The 26,938-nt window shown below is 27.9% G+C and overlaps 2 protein-coding genes across 4 annotated transcripts in view; one reads left to right on the forward strand and one right to left on the reverse strand.

The window, feature by feature from the left end:
* Window positions 1–1,208, forward strand: part of LOC107455914 (uncharacterized) — a 33,429-nt gene extending 32,221 nt beyond the window's left edge. Inside the window, exon 7 of the mRNA XM_043047646.2 lies at window positions 967–1,208. Within this exon, the coding sequence (XP_042903580.1) occupies window positions 967–1,125 (159 nt within the window). The 3' untranslated portion in view covers window positions 1,126–1,208. The remainder of the gene's footprint in view (window positions 1–966) is intronic.
* Window positions 1,209–6,397: 5,189 nt separating this feature from the next.
* The window catches only part of LOC107449919 (protocadherin Fat 4-like Cad96Ca), a 116,311-nt gene continuing 95,770 nt past the window's right edge, over window positions 6,398–26,938 (reverse strand). For all 3 annotated transcript variants that reach the window (XM_016065607.3, XM_016065600.3, XM_016065615.4), the window contains 9 exons: window positions 23,507–23,597; window positions 21,148–21,431; window positions 20,064–20,119; window positions 19,884–19,968; window positions 17,087–17,218; window positions 16,071–16,129; window positions 12,641–12,919; window positions 10,199–10,619; window positions 6,398–7,520 (listed from right to left, as the gene is read on the reverse strand). In XM_016065607.3, the coding sequence (XP_015921093.1) occupies window positions 7,431–7,520; window positions 10,199–10,619; window positions 12,641–12,919; window positions 16,071–16,129; window positions 17,087–17,218; window positions 19,884–19,968; window positions 20,064–20,119; window positions 21,148–21,431; window positions 23,507–23,597 (1,497 nt within the window). In that variant the 3' untranslated portion in view covers window positions 6,398–7,430. The remainder of the gene's footprint in view (window positions 7,521–10,198; window positions 10,620–12,640; window positions 12,920–16,070; window positions 16,130–17,086; window positions 17,219–19,883; window positions 19,969–20,063; window positions 20,120–21,147; window positions 21,432–23,506; window positions 23,598–26,938) is intronic.

The raw sequence follows: 26,938 nt of genomic DNA on the forward strand, positions 1-26,938 counted from the left end.
CTACCAAAGCAGAAAAGCGATCCCCTCTGTAGAGGATCAAAATTGTGATGGCATGAGTTCAGATCATCCTCAGGGATGTTTTCCAAACCGTTGTCAATAGTCCATTGTCCCATCCCAAATATTTAATTTTAAATTTTTCAATTTTAAATAATTATATTAATAATAGATTAATTATTTTTTGTAAAATAATAAATCTAAACAATAAACAACAAAATTAACATATAACAAAACAAAACAAATTAACATAACCAAAATTAACATAAAATGTGAAAAATAATAGAAAATATAAAGAGTAATATTTTGTATTATTTTTCACATTTTCATAAAGAGAAAAAAATTGTTTGAAAAGAAGAGAAGAAAAAATGCTCCTGATAACAATGTAAATCAATTACATTTTAGGGATCATAAATATCAGGCATATGCTGAAATTCAGCGCTGCATATTATTGTTTAATAAAAAATAATAAATGGTGTTACACAATCGATTTTAATTTTAAATAATTCGTGTTTTGAACATTTGTTTGTTTTTATTTAAGTTCAGCCCTGTGTATATAATAACGCATGTTATAGAAACAAAACCATATTTTTAGAAAAAAATTTAAATTCAAAATTTTTAAATTTTAATAATTCCATTTTCAATATATTTGTATTTTTTTGTAAAATAATAAATCAAATTAATAAATAATGGAATAATAGATAATTTGTAAATAATATGTTTGTTATTATGTTTTTTGCAATTTTATAAAATTTTATATAAATAAACAGCGACGTTTAAAAAGATGAGAAGAAAAATTTTTCCTGATAACGATTCAAATCATTTACAATTTACCGTTCATAAATACCAGGCATATACTGAAATTTAGCACTGCATATTATTTTTTATATAGACAAAATATTAAATGTGTTTCTTAACGATTTTAAATTTTAATTAATTCGTGTTTTGAATATTTGTTTGTTTTTGTTTCAGTTCAGCACTGCGTATGTAATAACCACTGTTTGTGAATGGATATTGTTAATATGTATGTGGTGTTCTCTAGTGTTGCTGTATGAAGAAATGAATGAAAAGGACATTAGTATTCTAGTCAAAAGTAAATCTAATGTTAAAAGAAAAACGCTTGTTAAATAAGTAGTCTATAAGTAAATTTTGTTTAAGATTTTATATTGTAAAAATTTTAATTGTTTAAGCCTTTTAATAAAATGTAAATATTAGTTTGCAGTAATATTCATTTAACAATTAACATCTGAAAAACTTGTTTCTTAGGTATTAGACAACATTATAAACTTTAAAATATAATCTATACATACATCGAAGAGCCATTATATTATGACCACCCTGCTAATACCATGTAGGCCTACCTTCAGCCCTCAAAACTGCTAGCACCCGCCGTGGCATAGATTCCACAATGAGCTGATAGGTAGTCTGAGGTATCTGGTACCAAGCACTCACCAACTGGTCCTGCAATTTCCTCACATTGCGAGGGGGTAGCGTGGCAGCACGAATTTGGTTTTCCAAGTAGGACCACAAATGCTCTAATGGATTAAAGTCAGGTGAATTTGGGGGCCAAGACATGACTTGAAAGTCACTGGAATGTTCTTCGAAGCAATCCATGATGATTCGACCCTTCTGACATGGTGCATTATCCTGTTGGTAAACACCATCCCCCGCAGGAAAAACTGTTGACATGAATGGGTGAACCTGGTCTGCAACTATGTTCAAGTAGCTTACAGACGNACTATTCTGGACACACAATTCTGGAGAACACTCCACTCACAATGATAGTTGCAGTCAAAACAAGATCAAAAGACTGCTTTTTCACTTTCAGGAATGACAATTTTAAAAGGTCAAAGTATTTAAACACGAAGCTAGCTGTGATAGCATATATATTGCACATTAATTTTATATATATATATATATATAGAGAGAGAGAGAGAGAGTGAGAGAGAGTTGCCAAAGACTCCGGATTCGACAAAATATTTTTAAAAAAACGTTAGAGAAGTGCAAGATAATATTTGTAGACTTCCTGTTAATTTGGCTAACTTTAGAGGATGCTCAGCACGTCAAAACCGAATCAAAGTGGTATCACACAAGCCTTTGAATTATTTAGAAATAGTGGTGAGTCAAAGCCATTTAAATCGAATGTACTAAACCAAGATTCATACACTTCCATTCGAAGATAATTATTTTCTGACCGGAGCAAGTTGGCATGTTTGGATATGCAAACTTTTTACGCTTTTTTGAAAAATTTCTTCTAGTTATAACTAAGTTTGTATTTTAATGTAATATACTTTGTTTTGTGAATTTGAATTAAATTACTTTACACCACTAAGTGTAAATGAGTCAAAAGGAAACGCTACTTTTTTTCAAGTTTTCTTATATGCCTAAATAGTATCGTATTAGCAATTGCAAAATCAGAACAGCATACCTGCCAACTTTTAATTTTCTCGAGACTGATTTTTCCCAATAAGTAGTTAGGTTAAAATTGAACAACAATCGTAGGCAGAAATATATTTTTTAGTTTGTAAGAGCTAAAACACATCTTAATATGATCATTATCTTTTTTTGTATATATATGTTTAATTTATTTATATGCAATGGTGGTTAAAATCATTTTAAATTTAATTTATAAATCGAAGAGATAAATAGATTTTAAGGTGTAAATTTTACTACCACTTTGAGTATAGAAACAAAATTTTGTGAAGCTATATAACAGGAAAAACTAAATTAAATTTCAGAAACAAGAGTGGAAACAGGAATTTTTATTTCAGAATACAAATAAGTTTTTGGTTTTGAAATTAAAATATTTCTGAGTTATAAGTAATAGTTAATTGATTTTCATCGAAAAATTTCTTTTTGTGACATACTAAATATAACATAATTTCAGTTTTAAGATTAATTTATTTTGAAGCATAAATGAAGAATGTTTAATTTTGTTTCAAAAATAAAATTTTTCTGAAACATACAATCAATATAATTTCTAATGAAAAACTGGCGATTTTCTGAAACATAAAGAAAACATAATTTCTTTTTGTTTTAATTTGAATTATTATGAAGCATTACTCTGACATATTAATGTTTCAGTGTAATTTTAATTTCATTCTGAAATATTCAGTTTTATTTTAAAACTGAAATATTTTGGAAACATAAATGAGAGAAATTGAATTTCATTTAAAAATTAATATTCTTTTGTAACATGAATGGAACATAATTTCTGTTATAAAATGAAATTATTCTGAAGTATAAAGGGAGAATATTGAATTTTGTTTCAAAGTTATCATTTTTCTGAAACATATTATGAACATAATTTCTAATTTAAAACTGGCCTTTTTCTGAAACATAAAGGGAACATAATTTCGTTTTGTTTCAATTCAAATTATTCTGAAACATTTCTCTGAAATGTTAATGTTTCAGTTTAATTTTAATTTCATTCTGAAATAATAATTTTTTTAAACTGAAATATTTTTCGGAAACATAAATGAGAAATATTGAATTTCATTTAAAAATTAAATTTGTTTTACAGCATGAATGCTACATAATTTCTGTTTTAGCATTAAATTTCTCTGAAGTATAAATGGGGAATATTAAATTTCGCTTTAAAATTAGCATTTCTCTAAAACATATAATGAACATAATTTCTAATTAAAAATTGGTGATTTTCTGAAACATAAAAGGAACATAGTTTCTTTTCGTTTCAATTCACATTATTCCGGAACATTATTCTGAAATATTAATGTTTCAGAATAATTTTAATCTCAATCTGAAATATTAAGTTTTATTTTAAAATTGAAATATTTTGGAAAAATAAATGGGACATAAATCTTAAAATAAAAATATTTCAGTAACATGAATAAAACATAAATTGAATTTTAAAATTAAAATATTTCTGAAGTATAAATGGGTTGTAATAAACTCAATTTCAAAATTGATTTATTTCTAAAACATTGATGAGATAAAATATGTTGTAAAGAGAACTTCATAGGTTTATAATTAAAAAACAACACATATCAAAAATGATTTATTCAAAATATTTAATAACTTAAACAATACCATTTCATTTACACAAGCACAACATATGTACAAAGGCAAAATAGTATCAAAATGTAATATATATGAAACAGTGACATTTTTAGCAAATTTTTAGCAATTTTTTATCAAATTTTTTACCAAATATTTCATGTTTACTACATACAAGGAAAATAATATTTAAAAAATTGCGTAGGAAATTTTAATTTATTCAAGTGACTTAGAAGCATGATAAAATAAAAAGATAAGTTTTATATATCAGAATAGCAACAGAAGACTTATCTCAATGAAGAATATGATTAATTTCAAAAAGCAAAAACAAAATTTTTTCTTTATTTACATTGTAATACCTATCTCCAAGCATGTACATTATTTACATAAACAAACGATATTTAACATTGTATTAATGCTTATTACATTTTCAAGCAAAGAACGTATTCAACTCTATGAAGCGTAATTACTTAACAAAACTATAACTGCAGTAATACGCAAAATATGAGCTAAAAAATTGTAGTTATTCAATAGCTGCAACAAAAAGAAGAGTGTAAAAAATGATAGTTCAAATTATATTACAGTTCAGGTAAATGCAAATTAAAATCTTTTAATTATTCAATCATATTAGTTTCTGACCAGCAGACTTTCAAAAAAGTTCCTTTTTAATCCCTGCACTTTTTAAAAAAAAATACCATGCAATAAATTAATAAATAAGTTTGTTTTTTAAACTGTTGTCGCATAATCAGCATTTAATCAGCTTTAATTTTGTTATAATCAACAGTTAATAAAACTCAGATGCATTGTAAGCTAAGAACTGTTTATACCAGTTTCGACTTTTAAAAAGAGAAAAAAATACTGTTATGTTATAACTTTTATCAGCGTCCTACCAAAAATTAAGAAAGTGGTTGTCAATATGTGCTTAAAAATGAAAAATATTTAAATTTTAGTATATGCTCTATTTAAACATTTATTCACAGACTCTGCTTCAAAAGCACAACTTTCATATTTCCAAAAAAAAGTTAAATAAGCAAAATAAGCGAAAGTAATTTCCTTATTACTATTTATTTGAAAGAATCGAGGCATTAGTATCCGTTATATAACAAAAACATTTATATTTGTACAGAGCACCTGTGACTTAAATAAAATTGGTGGTGTACAAAATAGTAAATAACCATTAAAGTCTGAGGAAAATAAGCTACTGTTTTCGTCATGTCACTGTGCTTGTATCTTGGAATAAAGTTAAATAAATCGGCAAATAAAGGGTAAATCAAAATATCATACTTCATGTAAATATTTATTAAAATTATCGTAGTTTCCAACCACATATTTTAAAAGAACGCTGCCGCCATTACATAAAACTATACTTCATATGCTTAAATTTCTTCATTAAACTTATACAAATGTTTTGCTAACAGTAATTATTTTATTTTAATACTTTAACTAGTTTATTGTTTATTAAATAATAAAATAATGTTATTAATTAAATAAAACATAGTTAAATAATAAATTAACAATATATTAAATAATATAATAGTTAATTTATGATCGTACACATTCTAATCCTCGTTATAATTGGAAGTTATTATTCTAAATAAGGAAAATATTATGATAGCTTCAAACTTTCAAATCATAAATAATCACAAAAATATTAAAAGAAAAAATTGCAGTATCAAAAAGAAAATAATACGATAAGCACTCAATAGAATTCTTATAATGTTATACAAGACATTTGTTAAGAAATAATCGTTCAAAAAGAACCAGAGACATGAATGTGCAAGTTTCAAAGAAAAAATTAAGACATTGTTTATCTTTATAAATTGTTTAAAAAGTATTGCTTAAGCTGATAAGAAAAGATTAAGAAGACATTGTTTATCTTTATAAATTGTTTAAAAAGTATTGCTGAAACTGGTAAGAAAAAATTAAGAAGACATTGTTTATCTTTATAAATTGTTTGAAAAGTATTGCTTAAACTGGTAAGAAAAAATTAAGAAGACATTGTTTATCTTTATAAATTGTTTAAAAAGTATTGCTTAAGCTGATAAGAAAAGATTAAGAAGACATTGTTTATCTTTATAAATTGTTTAAAAAGTATTGCTTAAGCTGATATTGTACCACCGATATTTAAAAGTAATCTTTTCATACTCCCAGAAGTTTTTAAGTGATAGCCAATACATTTATCTAAGAGAACCAGGATAATTGTAGCCATATCTATGATGTGCGTGCTAAAACGAGAAAATATCTACGCACTTAATCAAGAGGTTTACATTTTTACCTTTATAGTAGCCCTTTGCTTTCTTTTATAGGACAGGCTATTGTTTCGAAAAGGTAAATTTTGATAACTCAATTATTCCAATGCTAAAATTTATTTAGAAAAAGCGAAATAGTTGGGCTCAATCAAAATATATTATTTTTAAAAAAAAACTTTCTTTTTAATCTGAGTTAATTAAAAAAAATTGTGCCAATCTAAATTTACGCTAACAAATTTTGCAGTTGACAGAAGGAAAAACTTATGTAAAGGAAATTTTAAAGCATTGCAGCTTTTCACATATATTTGGAGTTAAAATCGAAAAGTTAAGGATCTTTCTCCTATACCGGGGTAGTTTGACTATAGAAAGAACTCCCCTCGCCACTCAGTTAAGGCCATCTGCTGCTATGGAAACTAGAAATAGCGCATTTAAGAGAGAAGCTTCTCTCTTTCCCCTGATTCCTATTTTATCGTCTACCCAAGCCAAAATCTGTCTTAAATATACACCACAGATGCTTTAAATAGCTAAACCTCGCAACCATAGTCACCGACACTGCTCTAATCGAATGGCGAGGGGTGTTCTTTGCATAGACAGACTATAGCTCTGTATTTTGATTTTCAACTTATAAAGATTATGATTGCTTTCTAAGAAAGCCTTAAAATTATTCAACAGCTAAGAAAACTATAATGTGAAAATTGCACATTCACGTGTTTGGCTAATTTATTTTTTTACAAATTGTATTTACCTGCTGATAGTAATAACACTTGAACCCATTTTTGAAGTGAATCGTGAAGATGATGCAGTTTGAATGATGATTTAAGAAATCATCTAAACGTTTTCAACAGTCTGTGCTTCAGGCAAGTTGGGCAGTACCTTTTCAGAGGTAATTAAAGTTAGTATTTTTATTTCAATCTCAACCTGTTTTAATGTCCTAATTCATAACAATCCCATTTTCTAACTTTAACACAATCTATAATTTCATTAATGGGTTTGAAACTGATAGTAGTTCACTAAGTAATGAAGTTCACAGCTTGAAATATCACAGAATTTTCAGGAATCTAACTTTCATAAGGCATACACGATGATAAAAAGCATGAGCGTACACGAAACTTTCATTTCCTGCACGCATGAAACTAAGTAAACATTGTTCTATAGTCCACTACTTAGCTATCAAAAGTAAACTGTTAATCCTGGCTGTTTTAGCCTGTCGTTGCATGTTTTGCTCAGTGGCGTCACGCTGACATCTGGATCAAGCTCGGTCTGAAAAGGGAGGAGAAAAAATATTTAATATAGGAAAACTGTAAGTAAAAAATCAATGGTAAAGCAAATACATTTTCGTATACAAAAGAACGACCCTGTTTTGATGAATTTTATAACAACAATGTAGGCTCAAAAAATCCATTGTTTCTCATCCCCACACATAAACGTGCATACATTCCGAAGAAGCTACATCAACGTCTCCTATAACTGAAAGCCTCCACACGGTTTTTTATAGGTAGTCGATTAGACCACTATGAAGGTAAACCAGTTTACGAAAGATCCCTTTAATCGAAAATTTTGTAAAAATAAGAAAGTGGTGGCAAATAGATGTCTAAAAATTTGTTTATGAATATGATTGGTTTGTCTTATTTACTTGTCTATCACTACAGATTCAATTCTCAAGAATTTCTCTCAGTCACTTTTAACATAGAATTTGGGATCATCAGAGATGCCAACTGCTCCGGACACGCCAAAATAATTAAGAAAACGGTAAATAACTACAAAGTAAATTTTGCAAATATTTGACTATTTTTGCTTGCTTTTTAAAAAGTATAGCAGGCGAGTTCTGCCAAAAAATGGTGAATGATATAAGCCTATGAATTATTTAAAAATAGTGGTGAATAAAAATCTACTAAATCGAATTCATTAAACCAAGAATTACAATTGATAAACTACCACTTTAAAATATATATTTGCTGTCCGGAGCAAGTTGGCATCTCTAGATCATGCACGCAATTGGATCACTTTTAAAATAGTCTGCGCAGACTACTTATATGATATCTTGTGGAAGTGATGGCTACGCATGTCCACATTTTGTAGAGCAGTTTGGTGATCAATTTTGCAGACTTGGATTAATGTGTAATTGAATCAGTCAGAAAAAGTAATTGAAAAGCAGCCATCTCAAAGTTTCCTGTTCGTGTAAAATTTGATTTTATTAATTTTTTAATTAATTTCAGTCATCAGAAAAACAAATGCCGCATATGTAAAAATATGCAACTTAAAGGTTTTTAAAAATGCTAATAATTTTCCATGATTGATTAACTATCGCTGTATCGTAACAGTATCAATCATTTATGTTTAAAATAAAAATCTTCGGAGCATAGATGTTTACAAAGAAACTAAAGTAAATAAAAAAGAAGATTGAGCTTCTTTTTTCTTTTTCCTAATTGATATTTGCTTTTTGTTGTGTACCACTTCCGACAGTTTAACACTTTCATATCCGGTGACACCAACGTGTTGTCACGTGAAAACCAAACGTTAGCTGGCGGTGACAACACGTTGGTGCCATACGCAAGCCATACACTAACAGCCGGAGACAACACGTTGGCGTCATGTCCAAGCCAAACGTTAGAGGCCGGTGACAACACATAGATGTCGTGCTTTGCAACCTGATATTCATGTGACATTTTGTCAAGGGACAATAGAGTACAGGAATGCCAACTGCTTCGCTTTCTGGAATAGTATTAATAAAGTGGTAGCAAATTATATAGTAAAATTCATTAAAGAAAGATAGTTACGCCTACTTTTTAATATAGGAACCAGTGGTTTGATGCTTTACCGTTGCATTTTATATCATACATATAATTTTTGATATTTAGTGGTGAAAAAATTACTTATAATGAAAAATACTAAACTAAAAGTAACTTAAATTTCGCTGCCACTAGAAAATACTATTTTACAAAGCGGAGCAAGTTACACGGAACCGGTTACATGGTAAACTTATCACTAAATATATGCGGACGGCATAGTGTTAAGATACAGGTTCCATCAATGTATATTTCTAACTCCCTTAGTTGATAACTCAAAACGCTATGACGTTAATATCAAAATTTGCATAGTAAATTAGGAAGAGATTGTACAAGTTGGCGTCCCTGAAGAAAGTAATTTGTCATTTCCCAAGGTTAAGCAAGATGGAAAAAAGAAAAAACTAGTAGTTAAACCATTTCAGTTTGAGCTTTTTTTCGGGAGGTGTAAATCTATTCTTTTCTTCAAACTATTCAACAACATCTACTTTTCGTCTTAAAAGAAGCAGTTTTATATTAATTCTGTAACTGTAAAAGAAATTTAAATTTACAGATATTTTATCTCTTTCGAAAAAATGCTACAATAAAATATCTTTCGTGACAGTTTTTGCTCTTTCCCGTCTTGATATGCATAAGCTTTCCCCTCTGGTCACTTCACCCGGGATTTTTTTCGAAATTTTATTAAATACGAATAATAACAATATTATATTAAAATTCCAGTAACATATTGTATAAATGAAATAATATACATGAAGTAGAAAAATCGGGAATAAATATTTAAGAATCTTTTACAATTCTCTATTTTTTTTAATTTAATCANTTTCTCTTGAAGAGGAATGCAAATTAAAACAAAGACTATCGAAAAAGTCTAAATCGAAATACTTCAAAACTAAAGTCCTTCTAAACCCACTTTCAGCTACCGTCTTTTAGATATATCGTATTTCGTTTCCTTATTTGTTTTAAAATTAGAGATTTGTGTCATATAATATCACTAAAACTAATCAATGAAGCTAATATACATAATATAAATCAGTACAATGTAAATTAAAAATATAATATTTTTCGCATATATTGAATCAAAATAATTTAACAGTTAATGGAATATATAAAAATTGGAAAGATTGAAGATTTTATAAAGATTGAAGATCAGCTTACTCTATTTGGCTGTTCATCTTCCCAACTTAGCTTTTTCACTCGTCGTGGTATGGAACCATTTGGCCAATATATATTCTGAACTTTTCCATTACTTAATCCACTTCCTGGTCTTGTAGTAAAAGTACCCATATGATGATCATCCCCTCTCAAAGTACCGTTTCCTTGCCAAGCACTTACTTCCGAGGGTGCAGGAGGCAATTGTCCACGATGCAAAGTACCTTGATGATTATGATCAGGCATATTAAATACGGGATTTTCCACTCCCGATGGGTGTTCAATAGTATTAGCACCTTGTCCTCCCTGAGGTTTGTTATTGTTGTTGCTAGTGAGAGTACCTCCAGAAATATATGTTGCCATTTTATTAGCCATAGGTGTACCATTTGAAGACACTACACTTGGTATTCTATCCCGGTATTGTTTCCTAAAATATTTTATTTATATATATTATAAAGTGAAAATAGTTAAGTTTTAATTTTAGTTGACAAAATTTATTGAAAAGAAGTTTATCATTATAAATTTTAGTAAGATTAAACACAAAAGTAAACAATTTTAGTAAGTTTTGTACCATTTAAATTAACACAAAAAATTAAATGAACTATTGGGCAACAGAAAATAAATATATTAAGTAATTATTCCTTTCCTTTATTTATCAAAAACTGGGCACCTGGGCCGAGCAGCGGCCCTTATCCCATACATCATGAAAGTTCAAAATACATTGAATTATAAACATATTGGGTTTAGCATCATTATGGTAGCTATGCAAGAATTAAAATACTTTGCTTAATGAATTAAAAATTAAGGTTGAAGTTACAAATTTAAAGGATTTTATATCAATTAATAAATCTATTGAAAAAATGTTTATATAATTGTTAAAATAAATATTAAGAGATATTAAGTAACTATAGTAAGGCAATGATAACACTAAAGAAAAATATTGAGAAAAAAAGAGAGTTAGAAATTTTTCGATTTTATCAAAATTCTTAATTGAGCTAGTAAAATATTGCAATTAAAAAATAATATAAAAAAATGTCAAATCTAAAAATAATATTTTCATAAATAATTCATATTTATGATGGGTCAGAAAATTATTAAAACTAGAAAGTATTATCTCCACTTAAATTTTATCTCAAGGAATATGACCCATCATTTAACATAAAACTTTCATCTAAAAACTATCTCACACTAATCTTACGCATCTAGATATAAAACTGTCGAAGTAAAATTTTAAAGTAAGTATTATACTTAAACATTTCTGACAAATTTATGAAAAAATTCTAAACAGTTTTAAAAGCATTATATGGTTAACGTTTAAGAATTAATTTGTAAACGCCTGTGGCATTGCATAAGGGTCAATCTATAACAATAGTATTGCGACAATAGTATTTTTGGTCTTCATTTTCGACTAGAGTAATTTGAAATTATGTATTTTTAGGGTGGTTATTACAGAGCACTCTGGATATGTAATAACCCTATTTTTCATCAAGACAGTATAACATAATTATGTCTTTGGTGAAATTATTAAAAAATTGGTGATTTGGTGAAATCATTCCGAACTACTGCAATGAAAACGCTGCACTTTGCAATGAATAAAAAGTTCTTTCATGAAAAAAAAAATGATTGGGCATTTAAGCTTAGACAAATTAAGAACTTCATACTTTCAGCTACAGTTTAAGTTTTAAAATATCGCAGTAGTCCAACTTCAAATATAAACAGTGATATTTATCTAATTAATATGTTATTCTTCTTCTATTGGCAAGACAGCCCTTTATGGGCCAGAGCCTTCCCTAGCACCTCTATCCTGCTCTTTTCTTTGTGATTGTTCTCCAGTTAGTAATTCTTAGGATTTTGAAATCTTCTTCCACACAACCAAGCCATCTGATCTTAGGCGTACCTCTAACTCTAGTTCCCATTGGTTTGTAATTGTAGATCTTAAATGTCAAGGAAGAAGGATCCATTCATCGCATGTGACCCTCAAGCTTTAAGCGACTTATTTTGATGTATTTGTTGATATCAGCTTCCTTGAATAGCTCATAAAGCTCAAAATTGCGTCTTTGTCTCCATAAGCCATCCACATTTATTTCACCGAAAATTTTTCTCAAGGCTTTTTTAATGTTATGGTGAACATAAATATCTTGTTAATTTCAAGATAAATTTCAGTGTTAAAATAAAGTTAACATTTAAAATAATTGAGTAAAACTTAATTTATTTTAGGGAAACTTATGGGGAACGTTGGTCTCTAATAATGTATTAAAAAAAGCTGATGTGCAAAAGTTTCGTTACGAAAAATGTGGATGGATTTACAATTAAAACGAAATTTCTCTTATGCAATATTATTCTACAAGCAATACCTGTATGTTACAGGTATAAATGTTTAGCCTATAAAGCAATTAAACAGTAAAGATTAGTTGTTAAATAATTAGCTTTTTAGTAAAAAAAACTTACGTTTTCAAAATATAAATAGTCAATGTAATGATGACAATTATCAAGGTTCCTAGCAAAACACCAAAGACAATCATAAGTAGTAATGAACTGTCAGATTTCTTAATTTTAAATACACTGGATTGGGCGACATCTTCAGGGAACTGTACAGTAACCAGAACTGATGACTGACGAGGTGGTACACCGTTATCTGTAGCCACAACTATTATATGACAAGTACTGGCATTGAGAAACTCCAGGTTTCGAACTCTCAACTCTCCTTTGTTGGTGATGGAAAACACTCTGCAAAATAATTTCATTTCATTAAAAAATAAATAATAAATGTAAAATATTTTCCGCTCGAAAGTTTCCTTTTCATACAGCAAATTTCATAAGATAATAAATATTAAGAATAAACAATTTAATTTTCATATTGTAAATTTCATAAAACAATAAACATTAAGAGCCAAATAATTTCATTTTCATACAGTAAATTTCATAAAATAATACATTAAGAGTAAATAAGTTCATTTTCATACAGTAAATTTCATAAAATAGTAAGTATTAAGTATAAAATAATTTCATTTTCATGAAGTAAATTTCATAAAATGGTAAATAATAATTGTAAAACAATTTCATATCGAAAGTTTCATTTTCATACACAGAATATTTCATAAAATAATAAATACATATAAATAATAAATATTTTTCTTTCCTAAATTTTATTTAAATACAATAGAGTTAGTAAAAAAGGGTACCTTCAGGTCTAATAAAAATTTAATAGCGATAGTAAATTTTTGTCATTGTCATAAATTTCTGTCATTCTGTAACTCACTCTCTGTCATTCTGCAACTTAATTTCATTCCATGATGCAAATACCGTGCCACGAAAAAAAATGGCAGCTCATTTGCCTTTGAAGAAAATAGCTATTTTCTATCTCAGTTAACATTATTTCGTTAATATATATTAATCAGCGCTGCCAACTTCTACTCTTTTTTGAAGATATTTTATTGAGTGGTAGACAATTACAAATTAAAGCTTTCAGAATTTTGGGTGATTTTGAAACAATGTGGCGTTTTATATGAACTTTTGAATCATTTACATGTAGGGATGCAGAAAATAACTTTAAATCAAATTTTCTGAACAAAGAATCATACAGGAGTTGATAAAAACAATGGAAACACTTCTATACTAACTATATGTAAGCAATTTTTCTTTCAGCATCAAATGTTTTGGAAGATTTTACAGTGCGAAACTGATGCACAAAATGAAAGATCATGCCCGAAGCTTTTTGAAATAATTACCCTGTAAACCATACAAAATTTACATCGAGCAAAAGGAGGGTGGGAATTTAAAAGCTGATTTCCTTTCTCATCACCAATTTAATTTTTAAAAAAAACGTTATTGAATAAATATTACGATCCTGTAAAATTATCCTACAGAATTACTGAAAATCAATATTGAAACCTTTAAAATAGTGCAGTTTAAGAAGAGAACGGGAGAGGCCTGTCAGCTCCTTCCACTTTTTCTCATAATCCTAACATCAACGGTGAATCACCAAAGAATATTCGAAGTCAACAACATACAGCAGATCGAACGATTTCGAGGAGGTCGAGGACCTATACAATGTTACAACTGCCAAAATTATGGAGAAACACAAAGCCACTGCAATGCACCTGCAAGGTGTGTAAAATGTGCTGAAAACTGCAGGTCACATGAATGCAACAAAGACAGAACTACACCTCCAAAATGCTGTAATTGTTACAAAAGCCACACAGCCAACTATACTGGGTGCGAGATCCGTCCCAGCAGAAGGAACCCTCAAACAACATCAAATTCGACGCCTAAACTTGCTCATCGATTAGTGTCATTAATTAAAGAATTACTGGAATTGCTCAAAAATGAAGAAGTGCTCCGCCTTCTGCGGGGGATCATCGGGGAAACATTTCAATCCCAGTGAGTCCTATTTGTATTTTCAAGACTCTCAAGTTAAATTCACTGAACTTTTCACAGCAGACTTTTACTTAAGTTAAATTAAAGTACATTAAAAATTATTTTCTGATAATATAGCTAATTTATGCATACATATATATCAACTTATGCATGTTAAATTCTTTTGAAAATTCTATTGTATTTAATGAGCAATACTTCTCTGATAAAATATATTTTCTGCATTTTCTCCAAATATGTTATTTTATCATGTATCAAGGTAAGATTTATCTATATTCATGAATTATGCCTTTCATTTTTCAAAAATCAATTACTGTACGTATCAAATCATGTTTTATCTTTATTTTTAATTTAAGTCTACAATCAATATTTCTAGTGTTAAGTAAAAACGTCAATTTGTCATATTAAATTTTTTCATTGTTTTATTGTTTCTCAAGCAAACGGCTTGATTTTTTATGACTACCACAATGTTTGCCAAATCAATGTATGTTACCTTACTGTATGTAATTTAATGATGAATGGAAAAGGTGCCCAGATTATTTAAATAAAGCAAGTAAAATTATCCCAATATTTCTGGTATTAAAAGCAGAAAAAAGTGATTAACTTCCAACACTCGTTTTGTTCGATCCGAAATTTACATGGATATAAGTGACATCATTTCCAGCGATGCCAACTTGCTCCGGACAGCAGATATATATTTTAAAGTGGTAGTTTATCAATTGTGATTCTTGGTTTAATAAATTCAATTTAGAAGATCTTCATCCACCACTATTTCTAAATAATTCGTAGGCTTATATAATTCACCACTTTATAGTATATATGCCATGCTATACCTTTTAAAAAGAAAGCAAAAATAGTCAAATATTTGCAAAATTTACTTTGCAGTTATTTATCATTTTATTAATTCTTTTGGCGTGTCCGGAGCAGTTGGCATCTCTGCATTTCTAAATGCTTCAAGCCTGATTATGACAACAGTTTTGACATGCAAAATCTTATAAGACATTTGTTGCTAAAAAAAAAGTTGCTTATATAGAGCTAACATATCATTGTTTCCATTATTTTTATCAACTCCTGTACATTGAAATATAAATTTAACAACCATTAGAAGAAATTTACATGAAAAGCATAGAAAGTTGGCAGTCTCGAATTAATGTCCTACCCTTATGTTCAAATATGAATACCTAAGTTGCTATCATATAAAGGTGAATATGAATGTTTTGGTTCTTTCTATTAAATAGGGAAATAATTTTTATTCAATAAATAATTTTTTTGAAACTAAATAAGGAAATATAAAAACGTTACCTTGAAAAACCGTCAATAGACAAAAACGTTGACATTGAGAAATACATTACAGTTAAGTGTTCATTTAGATATACATTTATATTGTAGTGATCATTAATTTGTTAAGCAATCAAATTTTATCTCTTTTCATTACTTTATTACATTTTCTAACCCGCGGAAAAACCGGAAAAAAGTATGATTATGAGAAAGATAATTTACTTACCTTGCATGTGGTCCTTTTACAGTTAACTCAATTGTATCATTTACATCACCATCAGAAACCTACAATTACAATTATAATACATTATAATATAATAATACATTATCTAAATACTTCTTTTTATCTAAATAACATTCCAGATTTCAATTTTCTTTTAATTTTTACAGTGTAAACTGATTTACAAGATTATTAAGAACGATTATTAAGAAAACACTGTTAAAAAAAGATTATTAATAAAAGATAGATTATAAAGAAATGCTAAAAATGTTCATGTCTAAAAAGGTCTAATGTGTAATCATGTCTATTGTATAAAAAGATTCTATCAAAATAGAATTTTTTTCATTTAGTAAATGTACACAATATTTCAATCGATTTGTAGCGTATTTCAGTTAATCAAAAACTTTTAAAGATCAATTTCCAATAACTAATAAATGATTGATTTAGCTACATTAAATCAACAGCATAACTCGAATTCATTTCGACTGAAGAGTTAGGTAATTTATTTAGTTAGCTTTTTTTACTTTTTCAGTTAGACTTAATTAGAGAACCATTTGATCAGCTAACTTTGGTAACATTGTTTTGTTTACATTTGGTGTAGAATAGTCGAAAAAGGCTTTATCTCAACTCGTGTCTTTTTCTATTGCCACCACTATTTGTAAAAGTTTAAGATATAAGAGTTTTTTTAGCATTGCAGCTAGAACCCATGAAGAATCTGTCACGAGGAAAGAGCTTGGTCTGAAAGCTGGTGGGGCCAGCAATGTACGATGAACACAGATTTAAAAAAACGAAAAACACTCAAGGCAAATTGCTTTCTAAAACATAAGCTGTAGGCAACAGGAAGAAAACCCCACTTGATATTAACAACTATGTACTCTCCCATTTTTTCACATAGGTGTTTTTCAAAAGTAGGCTCTTTGGGTAAATGGGTAAATAAATTTATTGTGATATATTAAGCATTTTTTAATAGAAAAATACCTTTATTTTTAAAAAGACGGTCAAAAAATATGGTGAATAATTACCTCAATAGTTCCAATAAGACTAGCAATTCTGACATCCGCATGTTTTACGAGAAAATTGTACTGCGACTGAACAAAGGTTGGATCATTGTCATTTACATTCATAATGGTCACATTTACTCTTGCCACATCACTCTGAAATAGAACATATAAGAATTAGACACAAAAAAGAATTTAATAACAAAAATTATATACTAGTTAACTCTTTATTCTATTATCGGACATTATACTAGATTGAACACCACTAAGAAAAATTATCAACCAATTGTCATGAAACAATTGTCAACCTAAGAAGATGACAATAGTTTCATGAGACATCTTAAAAGGTTTAACCCCTTGGGGACGGGTGATTCAGAAATGCATTCGTACAAAATCAGAATCAGGATGTAGTTAAATAAAAAACGGTAATTTAAATGCAGTCGTTGCTGATTTGAGAGACTTACTTTGCTTTTATTTTAATTATTGTTAGTTTAATCATATATAAAATCAATGTTAATTCAAAGTATAACTAAATAGTTTTATTTTGAACAAAGTAATGGTGAATTTAATTAATCAAACAATTATAACTCCACCCACAAATAAACTGCTAAAGAAATACTTTGAATACCAGTTTTATATTTTTACCCTGATTGATACGGTTTTATGCTGTCACATATTTGTGACAGTCGGCGCGAAAGGGTTAAATTTCACACTAGTTTTAGAAATTAAGTTACGCAATTTCATTGGATAAGTATATTTCCTTTTGAGAAGTAAGTATGATAAAAATCTTTAAGAACAGAAAAGGAACCATGGTTATTTTTTCTCTGTTTTCAAATTCTTTCAATCAATCTCACTTCTCGTTAGCGGTCGCGGAAAATGGTGAATTACGCAATAAGAGCTAAGGGTCGCAATTTCTTGCGTTTAAAATATCGTTCTAACTCCATTTTAAGTTTTGCTTTCTTTTTCTTTTTTTTACTGTTGGAATTACATTTCGATAAAAAAAAAGTGGATTTTGGGATTCGGAAAATTTTGAAATGTAACTGTAACTGGGAGAGCTACGCAATCGTTTTAACATTGTTCTTGAACACATAGATCATATTACCTATGTGCAAAATTTTATTCCGTTCACTCAAACGGTATGCCTTACAGAGGGTCAGTTGTCGGTACAGTTAATTTAAAATCACCTTGCATATTGTTTACTCAACAATGGTTAAGTTTTAAAATGCCATGATTTGATTGTTATAATGTATGTATTTGGCCGTTATGACGTAATGCATGTATTTAATCTTAACTGATTTCAATTTCCATTCCTAAATTTCATTTTTCTCTTCGTTAAGCGACGAGGTACTTTATAACCGTCATTGAGCAGTAGACCTAATTTTGGGTTTACGACTACTAATGCTCAACTCCGTATCCTTGTAATTTTGAACCAAATCCAGAAGACAAAGAAACTTCTGCATCAAGTATTGGGTGAAATTTGCCTTCTTGGAAGACTTTTTGATGGCTTGGAAGACTTTTTGACCTTGCATATTGTTTATTCAACAATGGTTAAGTTTTAAAATGCCCTGATTTGATTGTTATAATATATGTATTTGGCCATTATGACGTAATGCATGTATTTAATCTTAACTGATTTCAATTTCCATTCCTAAATTTCATTTTTCTCTTCGTTAAGCGACGAGGTACTTTATAACCGTCATTGAGCAGTAGACCTAATTTTGGGTTTACGACTACTAATGCTCAACTCCGTATCCTTGTAATTTTGAACCCAATCCAGAAGGCAAAGGAACTTCTGGATCAAGTATTGGGCGAAATTTGCCTTCTTGAAAGACTTTTTGATGGAACTAACCAGCGTTTGCGTTATGTGGAGAGAGAAACCTTGAAAACCTTTCTGACGACAAGGGGATTCTAACCCTTTATCCGTCTACCACTGAGGATATTTTCTGTCAGCACAGTGATCGGTACGAGCTGAGTTCGGAATTCGTATCGACCAGCCATCGCTGTGATTCGAACCTGGATGAACCTCTATCCCCTGAGAGTCAACGGGTCTAAGCGGTGAAGTATAAAGTAGGAGTGTTTGGCATACATGAAGGAAACTTATTCAGGACATACACTTGAATCGAACGTAAATAGGCAAAGCCTCCATCGAACACGTATTTGTGTAAATAGTCTACACTCTTGGCTTGTGCGGAACGCACATATTCCATAGCCACACTGTTTTCGCTGGACGCATATATACGTCCTTAGCAGTCAAAGGGATAAACAAATTTAAATTTTAGTTTACTTCCAAGCGGAAAATCTTCGTTATAAAAAACATTCCCTATTAAAATTTAAAAGAAGAACTCGAATGATTAAAGAGTGTGTTTTTGTAAAAATGAACTTAAAGATTTACAAGATGCGGTGGTATACAAAATAATCCAGATGCGGTGGTTATACTGTTAACAAAGAATTCTAAATTGTTTTCTTAATTTTGATTCACACTTTAAACATTGGAATTTATTTTCTTCAAACTTAATAATTTCCAATTAAACAAAAATGAAAATCAACATTCGCTTTGAGAAAAAAATTCTTAAAACAAGTAGTTGTCTCAAATGAGTCCACTTTCAAATTTTTAGATTTAATAGGGAAAAAATCGAGACCCACTGTATCACTGTAATTTTCTGAAAATAACAAACTTTTCTTAATTTCAATAAAAACATCAGAAATTTAGACTAAATATACATAAGTGTGACAAAATTTGGTAATTTTTGTTGTAAATTTTAACACTAGTAACAAATTTATCTAGCAAACTCTTAAGAATTTTATTTTAATAAATATTTACCGTTTTTCCATCCGATGCAACAACCCTTAATGAATAAAATGTTCTTTTTTCATAGTCCAATGGTTTAGCTATGATGATTTCTCCCCTGAAACAAAACAACAAAATATAATTTTATTATCGTGACATGAATTAATGCTTATGAAAGGCGCTTTAAATATTTTATTGATAGTAAAAACTTACGTATTTTGTATTGCAAATTCTTCAGATGGATGATCCAATAACTGCAATCTAACATGCTGTTGAAAATAGGATAATTTATTAGCTATATTTTTAATAATAAGTGTATGCAAATATGACCAACGATTTGTAAAATCAAGTAAATATATTAAAGACTTTCTTGAAACTTTCTGTTAAATAAAAAAATAAAAAAAGTCCCAGTTCAAGTGCTTTCATTTGAGCCAAAGCAATAATTTAAAATTGTATGTACCATCTTGGTGTAAAGAACATATTTGCACTCTCGAACGAAAATTTCTTAAATATTTTGAAAATTATTGAATTTTTTAAGAAAAAATCGCCAACTTGGCGAATTTTTTCCCTTAGAAAAATTATTATAAAAATCAAAGAATAGTTCTCAATTTTTATGATTTCAGATAATGGAGCGTTGGAGTAACTTCCCAGATATTAAAAATTAGATCAAAACCGCTTTTAATTTTTGCAAAACAGTAAAAAAATTTTTACTCTAATGTTTTGTGCCATTTTTTGAATCAGCATATAGAGATAGTTATCTGAAAATAGGCGAAATTTAACCAAATTGTCATGAGTAACTATTGAAAACTCCCGGCTGTTATAAAAATGGCATATTATTTAGACAAAAACCTCATTCCATGTGAGGAAAGAGCCATCGAAAAACAACTAAAAAAATGAATAAATAACTGCATTCTGCTTAAAAGTAAAGATTTTCTCTCAGAGTTTAAAATTAGTTACAAAAAGTATTAAAAAACTGCACTGCTGCCTGGCAAAATTATTAACAATATTTTCATTTGAAGTCTGAGAAAAAAAAATTAACAAACGCTGATTCAAACATTTCAGTTGGAATAGTTGAGGTGATGCAAAAAAACATTGTTTCATAGTTTTCCCAGTAGCTGCGCCATCTATGGATGAACATTGCAATTAATTTTTAAGCTTGCAGAAAATAAAACTTGTTTCCGGAACAGAACTCAATAACCATGCACTTTTATCTTTTTTTTCAAAGTGTTGGTCATTTCGGATATGCATATTAAATATTGCATTCATATAAATTATCAGAATTCAATAGTAACAATACCTTATCATTTGGTTTAGTTGTTTGTACAGTTATGACTACTTGGCCAACTGGTGCACTTTCTAAAGCTGTTGTTACATAATCAGTCTGTGTGAATTTCAGTTCAGTTGGTGCTATGTTATCGCTTTCAATTGTCAAAGTTGTCAAAGAATATCGATCTTTATTATCCATTTGAGTAGCTTTCACAACCAATGTAATTGGAAGACGTAAATCTTCTGGTAATGTTTTTCGTATCGTCACTTGTCCTGTTCTACGATTTATTTCGAACAATTCATGTTCTGCAGATTCTAAATAATTAAACAAATAGTACTATTAATAGGTACAATTATAAAAGTACTTATATGATATAATGATAATTTATGTATAAAAAGAAGAAAGCATCAAACTATCAGAAACTGATTTAAACGGCTAAACCTAAAATAATCATTTAAGAAAGGAGTATGTATGACAATATGTATCAGTCTCTATTTTCGCATAATTAAATATCAGTTTTTAAATTAGAGCTGCTACTTGTCCGGAAAATATAAAAAGTCAATACATTTCATTTATTTTTTTCTTTCCTTTATTTTCCACGAGAGAGAAATAAATATTACTGGCTAAAACTTAATTTTTTTTCTATTATAATATGGATATTGTGATATTTTTTTAAGTAATTCAAACTTAAATAGTAGCAATTCACTTTTCTGAATTAAAGGTAAAAATGGAATTCTTTTGCTAAAAAGTTTTTAACATTTTCTGGTTAAGTAACATATGTATTAACATATAAATTATGACTTATGGCACCATTATTTCATTTTTAATTAGTTTCATCAATTTTAAACAAACTATAATTTGAAATTTAGAATAAGATATTTTTAAATGATAAATAATGTTCTAAAATGAAATAGAATAAAAAAAAATTACAAGCACAAATGTCTTGAAACAGTCAATATTATATAAATATCATAGATTTGAAACTTAATGCACATAATTTCTCTCAATATATAGATTCATATTTTTCATCATACTGTAATAATCAATTAAAATTTGCACCCTTTAACTTTAAATTATTTCCAGTTTGCATAAATTATTAATTCAAAATTTGAAGATTGTCAAAAAAAACTATTATCTTAAAAATTTCATAATTAATTTTTCTATGTTAACCCTTTACACTCAAAGTAAAGCTAAAAAAACGTATGCAACAACTCAGAGTTTACAAGACAAAATCCACTGTTTGTTCAATTACCATGTAACTCCCAGTGGCCATTAAATAAAGTGCTCACTGTAAAGTAAATGTGTGCGTTTTCTATTTTTTATTAAGATGGTAATCATCAATTAAAATACTCGTCCTTTTTTAAGTTAAACCATTTCAAGTTTTCTTGGATTATTAATCCAAAATTTGAAGATTGTCAAATCTCATTATTATTTTTTTCTTATGTTAACCCTTTGCAGTCGAGGTTCTTCTTAAAATTAAAAAAAAGAGAAAAAAACAGACGCACTGTTTGTTAATTTACTAATTTCGAAAATTTTGCCCAAAGCCATGTTTTTGCCCTAGTCAGATACCTTAATCCTATTGTCGTATTTGGCGTTATTTATGTGACTCCTTTTTAATGCTCAATTCATGTTTGTTCAATTTATATTTAAGATTTTTTTTTTAAAGAAAGAAAGAAAAAAAAATTTATTAAAAACGTTAAAGATTGTAAATTAAAAACTTTAAAGATTATATTTCAATAAAAGATGAATTTTGTGATAAAAAGCATAAATTCGGGTCATTATTATTATCGTTGGTTAACTTTTTATTTTTATTAATTTCTTTTTAAATTTGAAGACATAACGAATAAATAACGTATAGAAATTTAAAAAAAAAAGTTTCTTTATTCCTAATTCTAATATTACTGAGAAGAAAATCAATTGTTGTTAATTTTGTTACTGAAAAGACGTGAATTCTAAAAGCTAAAGATATTTTAGACTTAAAATTTTCCTTTCTTCAATTAAAACAAAAAATCTGTTTTTTTAATAAACTGACATAAAATTTTAAAAAATTTCTTGAAGAAAATAATTACAGTATAACACTTCATTTATATGACTGCATTTTTTATTATTATTATAGCTTTCATTATTCAGTGATAACAAATAAACCTTTAACTATTCCATATTTTAATAATAAATTACCTGATTTTTTTAATTCTAAACCTAATTTCTTTGTGAATCTAATTGTTTTTCTTTTTTTTAAGCGACAAGTTTCTAATTCAGTTATTTCAATAAATTATTATAATACTATTTTTACATAAACTATCTCTGTTTTTATTTAACATCTAAATACTTTTATTGAGAAGACATAAATTCTAAAAGGCGGATTCTCAAAACTGTTATTATAACTTACCAGAATTGAAAGTATACTGAATGGCAGCTTGAATACCTTCATCAGGATCAACAGCTTTGATTGAAGATGGGGAAATACTTAATGGTGTGCCCTAAAAAATTTAAATACGTCATTACATTTAAATTTTTTTCTCTATGATTTAAAATAACGTTGTAATTTCGAATAAAAAATTAAGTAACAGTAATTATAATGCTGAACGCCTAAAATAAATAAATAAATAAAAACTTCAACTTCGTAAAACTCGTAAATACACATAGATTCAAGAAAAAAAGGAACGAAAGAAGATCTAAATTTTGCCTTAAATTTTATTTCACAGTTAATTAATGCACTACTTATTTTTTAAAATTCTTAATTTTGAATTTAGAAATTGGAAACTTAATTGAAAAATAGAAATATTGGTTGATTTGTTAAAACGGTTTCTTTTGTTAAAGAAATATACGTTTTTTACTGATGTATTTTTTTTTCTTTTAGAATTTCAACGAGTAAATAAATAATACATAATCATCTAAGTTTCAGTAGGTACCAGAATTATGGAAGAATTATTGAATTCTCTTCTCTGCAAATAGATAGCACTGCCATAAAACATATGTTGGTTCATAATTTGGTTTCTAAATAATAGATGGCAGCACTAAAAATATTGTTCTTTAGAAATATCTAGGTTTTACGCTGATATATCTCATTTCTAAACTATTTTTGAGAGGTAAAGTTTAACTAATTTATTAAGGCACTAAATCTAGATAAAAGTTAAAAAGTCTCATAAGTCTATTCAAATTTATTTTCAGCTTCTTGAGATTTTTTTGAAGATTTGTAAAATAAATTAAATTTAGTAAAAAGCTTGAACTTTTTTCTAAGTTTGGAAAATTATTTTTGAATGCATACTTAATTAATTTTAAATTCAAAAAAGGTTTCTAGATTTGTAAGAGACAAAAATCTTTCACACAGAAGTATTTTTGATTAATATACGAACATATGAAAAAGATGAGCAATGTAAATTGAACATCTTGACGCTCTAAATTATTACTCCTTAAGAAATTTTATAATAAACAGTATCAAGAAGGTACAAAATAAAATAAAAATTAATTAAAATACAAATAATAGTTAAATTTCTCTTATTTTTCCTCCAGTAAAGGAAAAAAAAAATTATCTGGATTTTTCGATAACAAATTGTTTAGAAAGTTCCTATTATAATATATAGATGGCAGCACTATGAGAGCTACGTTTGTACATTACGCTTCTTCATAATAAAATATGCTAAAAACACAACAGGCCATTTTAAATCTGCATTTTGTTCTCATTATTTAAGTTTTTTTTCCATGCTTTTTTTTATTTATTTATTTTTTTGGTTACCTCTATCACAAAAATCTCAATAATTAGTAATAAATAAAATAAAAATTGTGAATACATTTTTTGCATAATAATTCGTCTGTAAATCAGTGCTTCAGTACATAACATTTATTTACATTATATGACATAAAATAAATAGATTAAAACTCACTGTAATAAATTTTCAAAGATCATAACGATTTTAAATAAAACCTAATTTATGACTTAATTATTATTACCTTTTATTTATATAATCTACTCAAGTATATCAATGCATTGCCATTTTGTACTTCATTTTTCTCTAAAAATTATGATTAATAATACAAGAAATTAAAACACAAAACGACAATGATTTGTATTTTAATCATCATTTTTTTTCCTTCAATTTCTTCAGTTTATTTCATGTTAGTAATCATTCATTATAGCATATTTATATGCTAAAGAGAAATAATTTAGTAAAAAATAGATGATTTCAAAAAACTATTTGAAATTTCACTGTCTCTATTTGCAACTTATCTTCAGTTAGTTTAAAATTATGAGTGTAATTTAGCGAGTTAAAAAGGAGTTTCAATTTAATGCATTTAAACAAAATAAACTTCTTAAAACTTTTTGCCGATCACTACTCAAAAATTTCATTTTTGCCGATTCATTAAAACATTTATTATTTTTTCTGAGTTATATAAATATTATTTTATAATTAACTCAAAAATTGAGAAATTGCAATGCGTGAAAGTTAATTAAAATTTTAAGATGGAAAACTAATTAAAAAACTATGGACATATCCTAACCATGCGAAAAAAAGCAAATATTTATAGTTTATGGCCATTGATAAGCCTCACACTCAAAGTATTCAAATTTTTTATTTTTTTTTTAAGTGGAAAAAAAAGAAGAAAAAACGCGACTTTAATGTATTTAAGTCACGTCTCTTGACCTATCCTTTGTATAATTCATATGTGATTCTATTTATTAATTTAACCTACTTAATATATTAAAAAGATCGAAAATGATGAAACATCAAATAAAAATAAAATGACGTACGTACAAAATTCCAATGCATCTTAACAACGCCAGGAATAATCTCAAAATTAATACTAACAACACTCAATGGTGCCACAGGATTATTAAATTAAATTGTAATATTAATTATTAATAGTTCGAGACATAATAAAAATTAGTATTAAAACAGAAAAATCAGGATCATATGTATCTTACGAATTACAAGTAAATTTGATTAATTACACCTTAACAAACAATATTAATCATTACTCTAATAAATAACAAACAGTGTCACTAAATAAATAACCAAAGGTAATACGAATAATTTCTCTTCTTACTTGCCGACATATATGTTGTGTAATTCAGTCTTCTATGTAATTAAATTCTTGGAAAAAGTTTTTTCTTAAGTAGTTAAAGTGTAAACATTTTAGAAAATGTTTGTGAATTATGATATTATCTAGTGAAAATTCCGAAAACACGTAAAATTACTAAGAAGCAGTTTGAGATAAAAATATCATTTTAGAAAGAAGTGTGACTTATTGCTATATTGCCACAGGTCCTTCAATATAAAAAATTGGATAGTCAAATTTCATGAGACTTTCTTCATTTTTGACGAAATCTTCTCCTGGCATATGCTCCGAGTGAACACTTCGTCAAAGGGAGAAAAAAATAACTGTCCTCTCTTCTTCAAGGAAACGAATTTTGTCAAAAGTGAAGAAATATTTCGTCATTCTAGTTTCTGTAGTTTAATTCTAGTTGAAAATCTCCCGCATTTCACTGCGATGATGTTTTGATTTGCGAAAACATTTTCCGTCATATCTTTGGGAGTTCGTGTTTCGTCACAAATCCTGTGATTTCGTGACGAAATAATTTTTAAAACGATCGAAATACAGCTAGCTCAAAGATTACTGAATCATCAAAAGTAAGAGTTTTACTTCTGAGAATGTGCAATTAAAAAAATAATTATAATAAGCCAAACTAATAAAGGAAATATTTCATTACTGAGACGAATCTAAGTATATATTTTCTAGTTTGAAATATCTCCAAAGTATATAAATAAGCAAAGTTCTTGGAGAAAAAAAATTACCAATACTTTTTGCTCTAACGAGATGT

This window comes from Parasteatoda tepidariorum, chromosome X2, assembly GCF_043381705.1.
Source record: "Parasteatoda tepidariorum isolate YZ-2023 chromosome X2, CAS_Ptep_4.0, whole genome shotgun sequence".
NCBI classification, from domain to species: domain Eukaryota; kingdom Metazoa; phylum Arthropoda; class Arachnida; order Araneae; family Theridiidae; genus Parasteatoda; species Parasteatoda tepidariorum.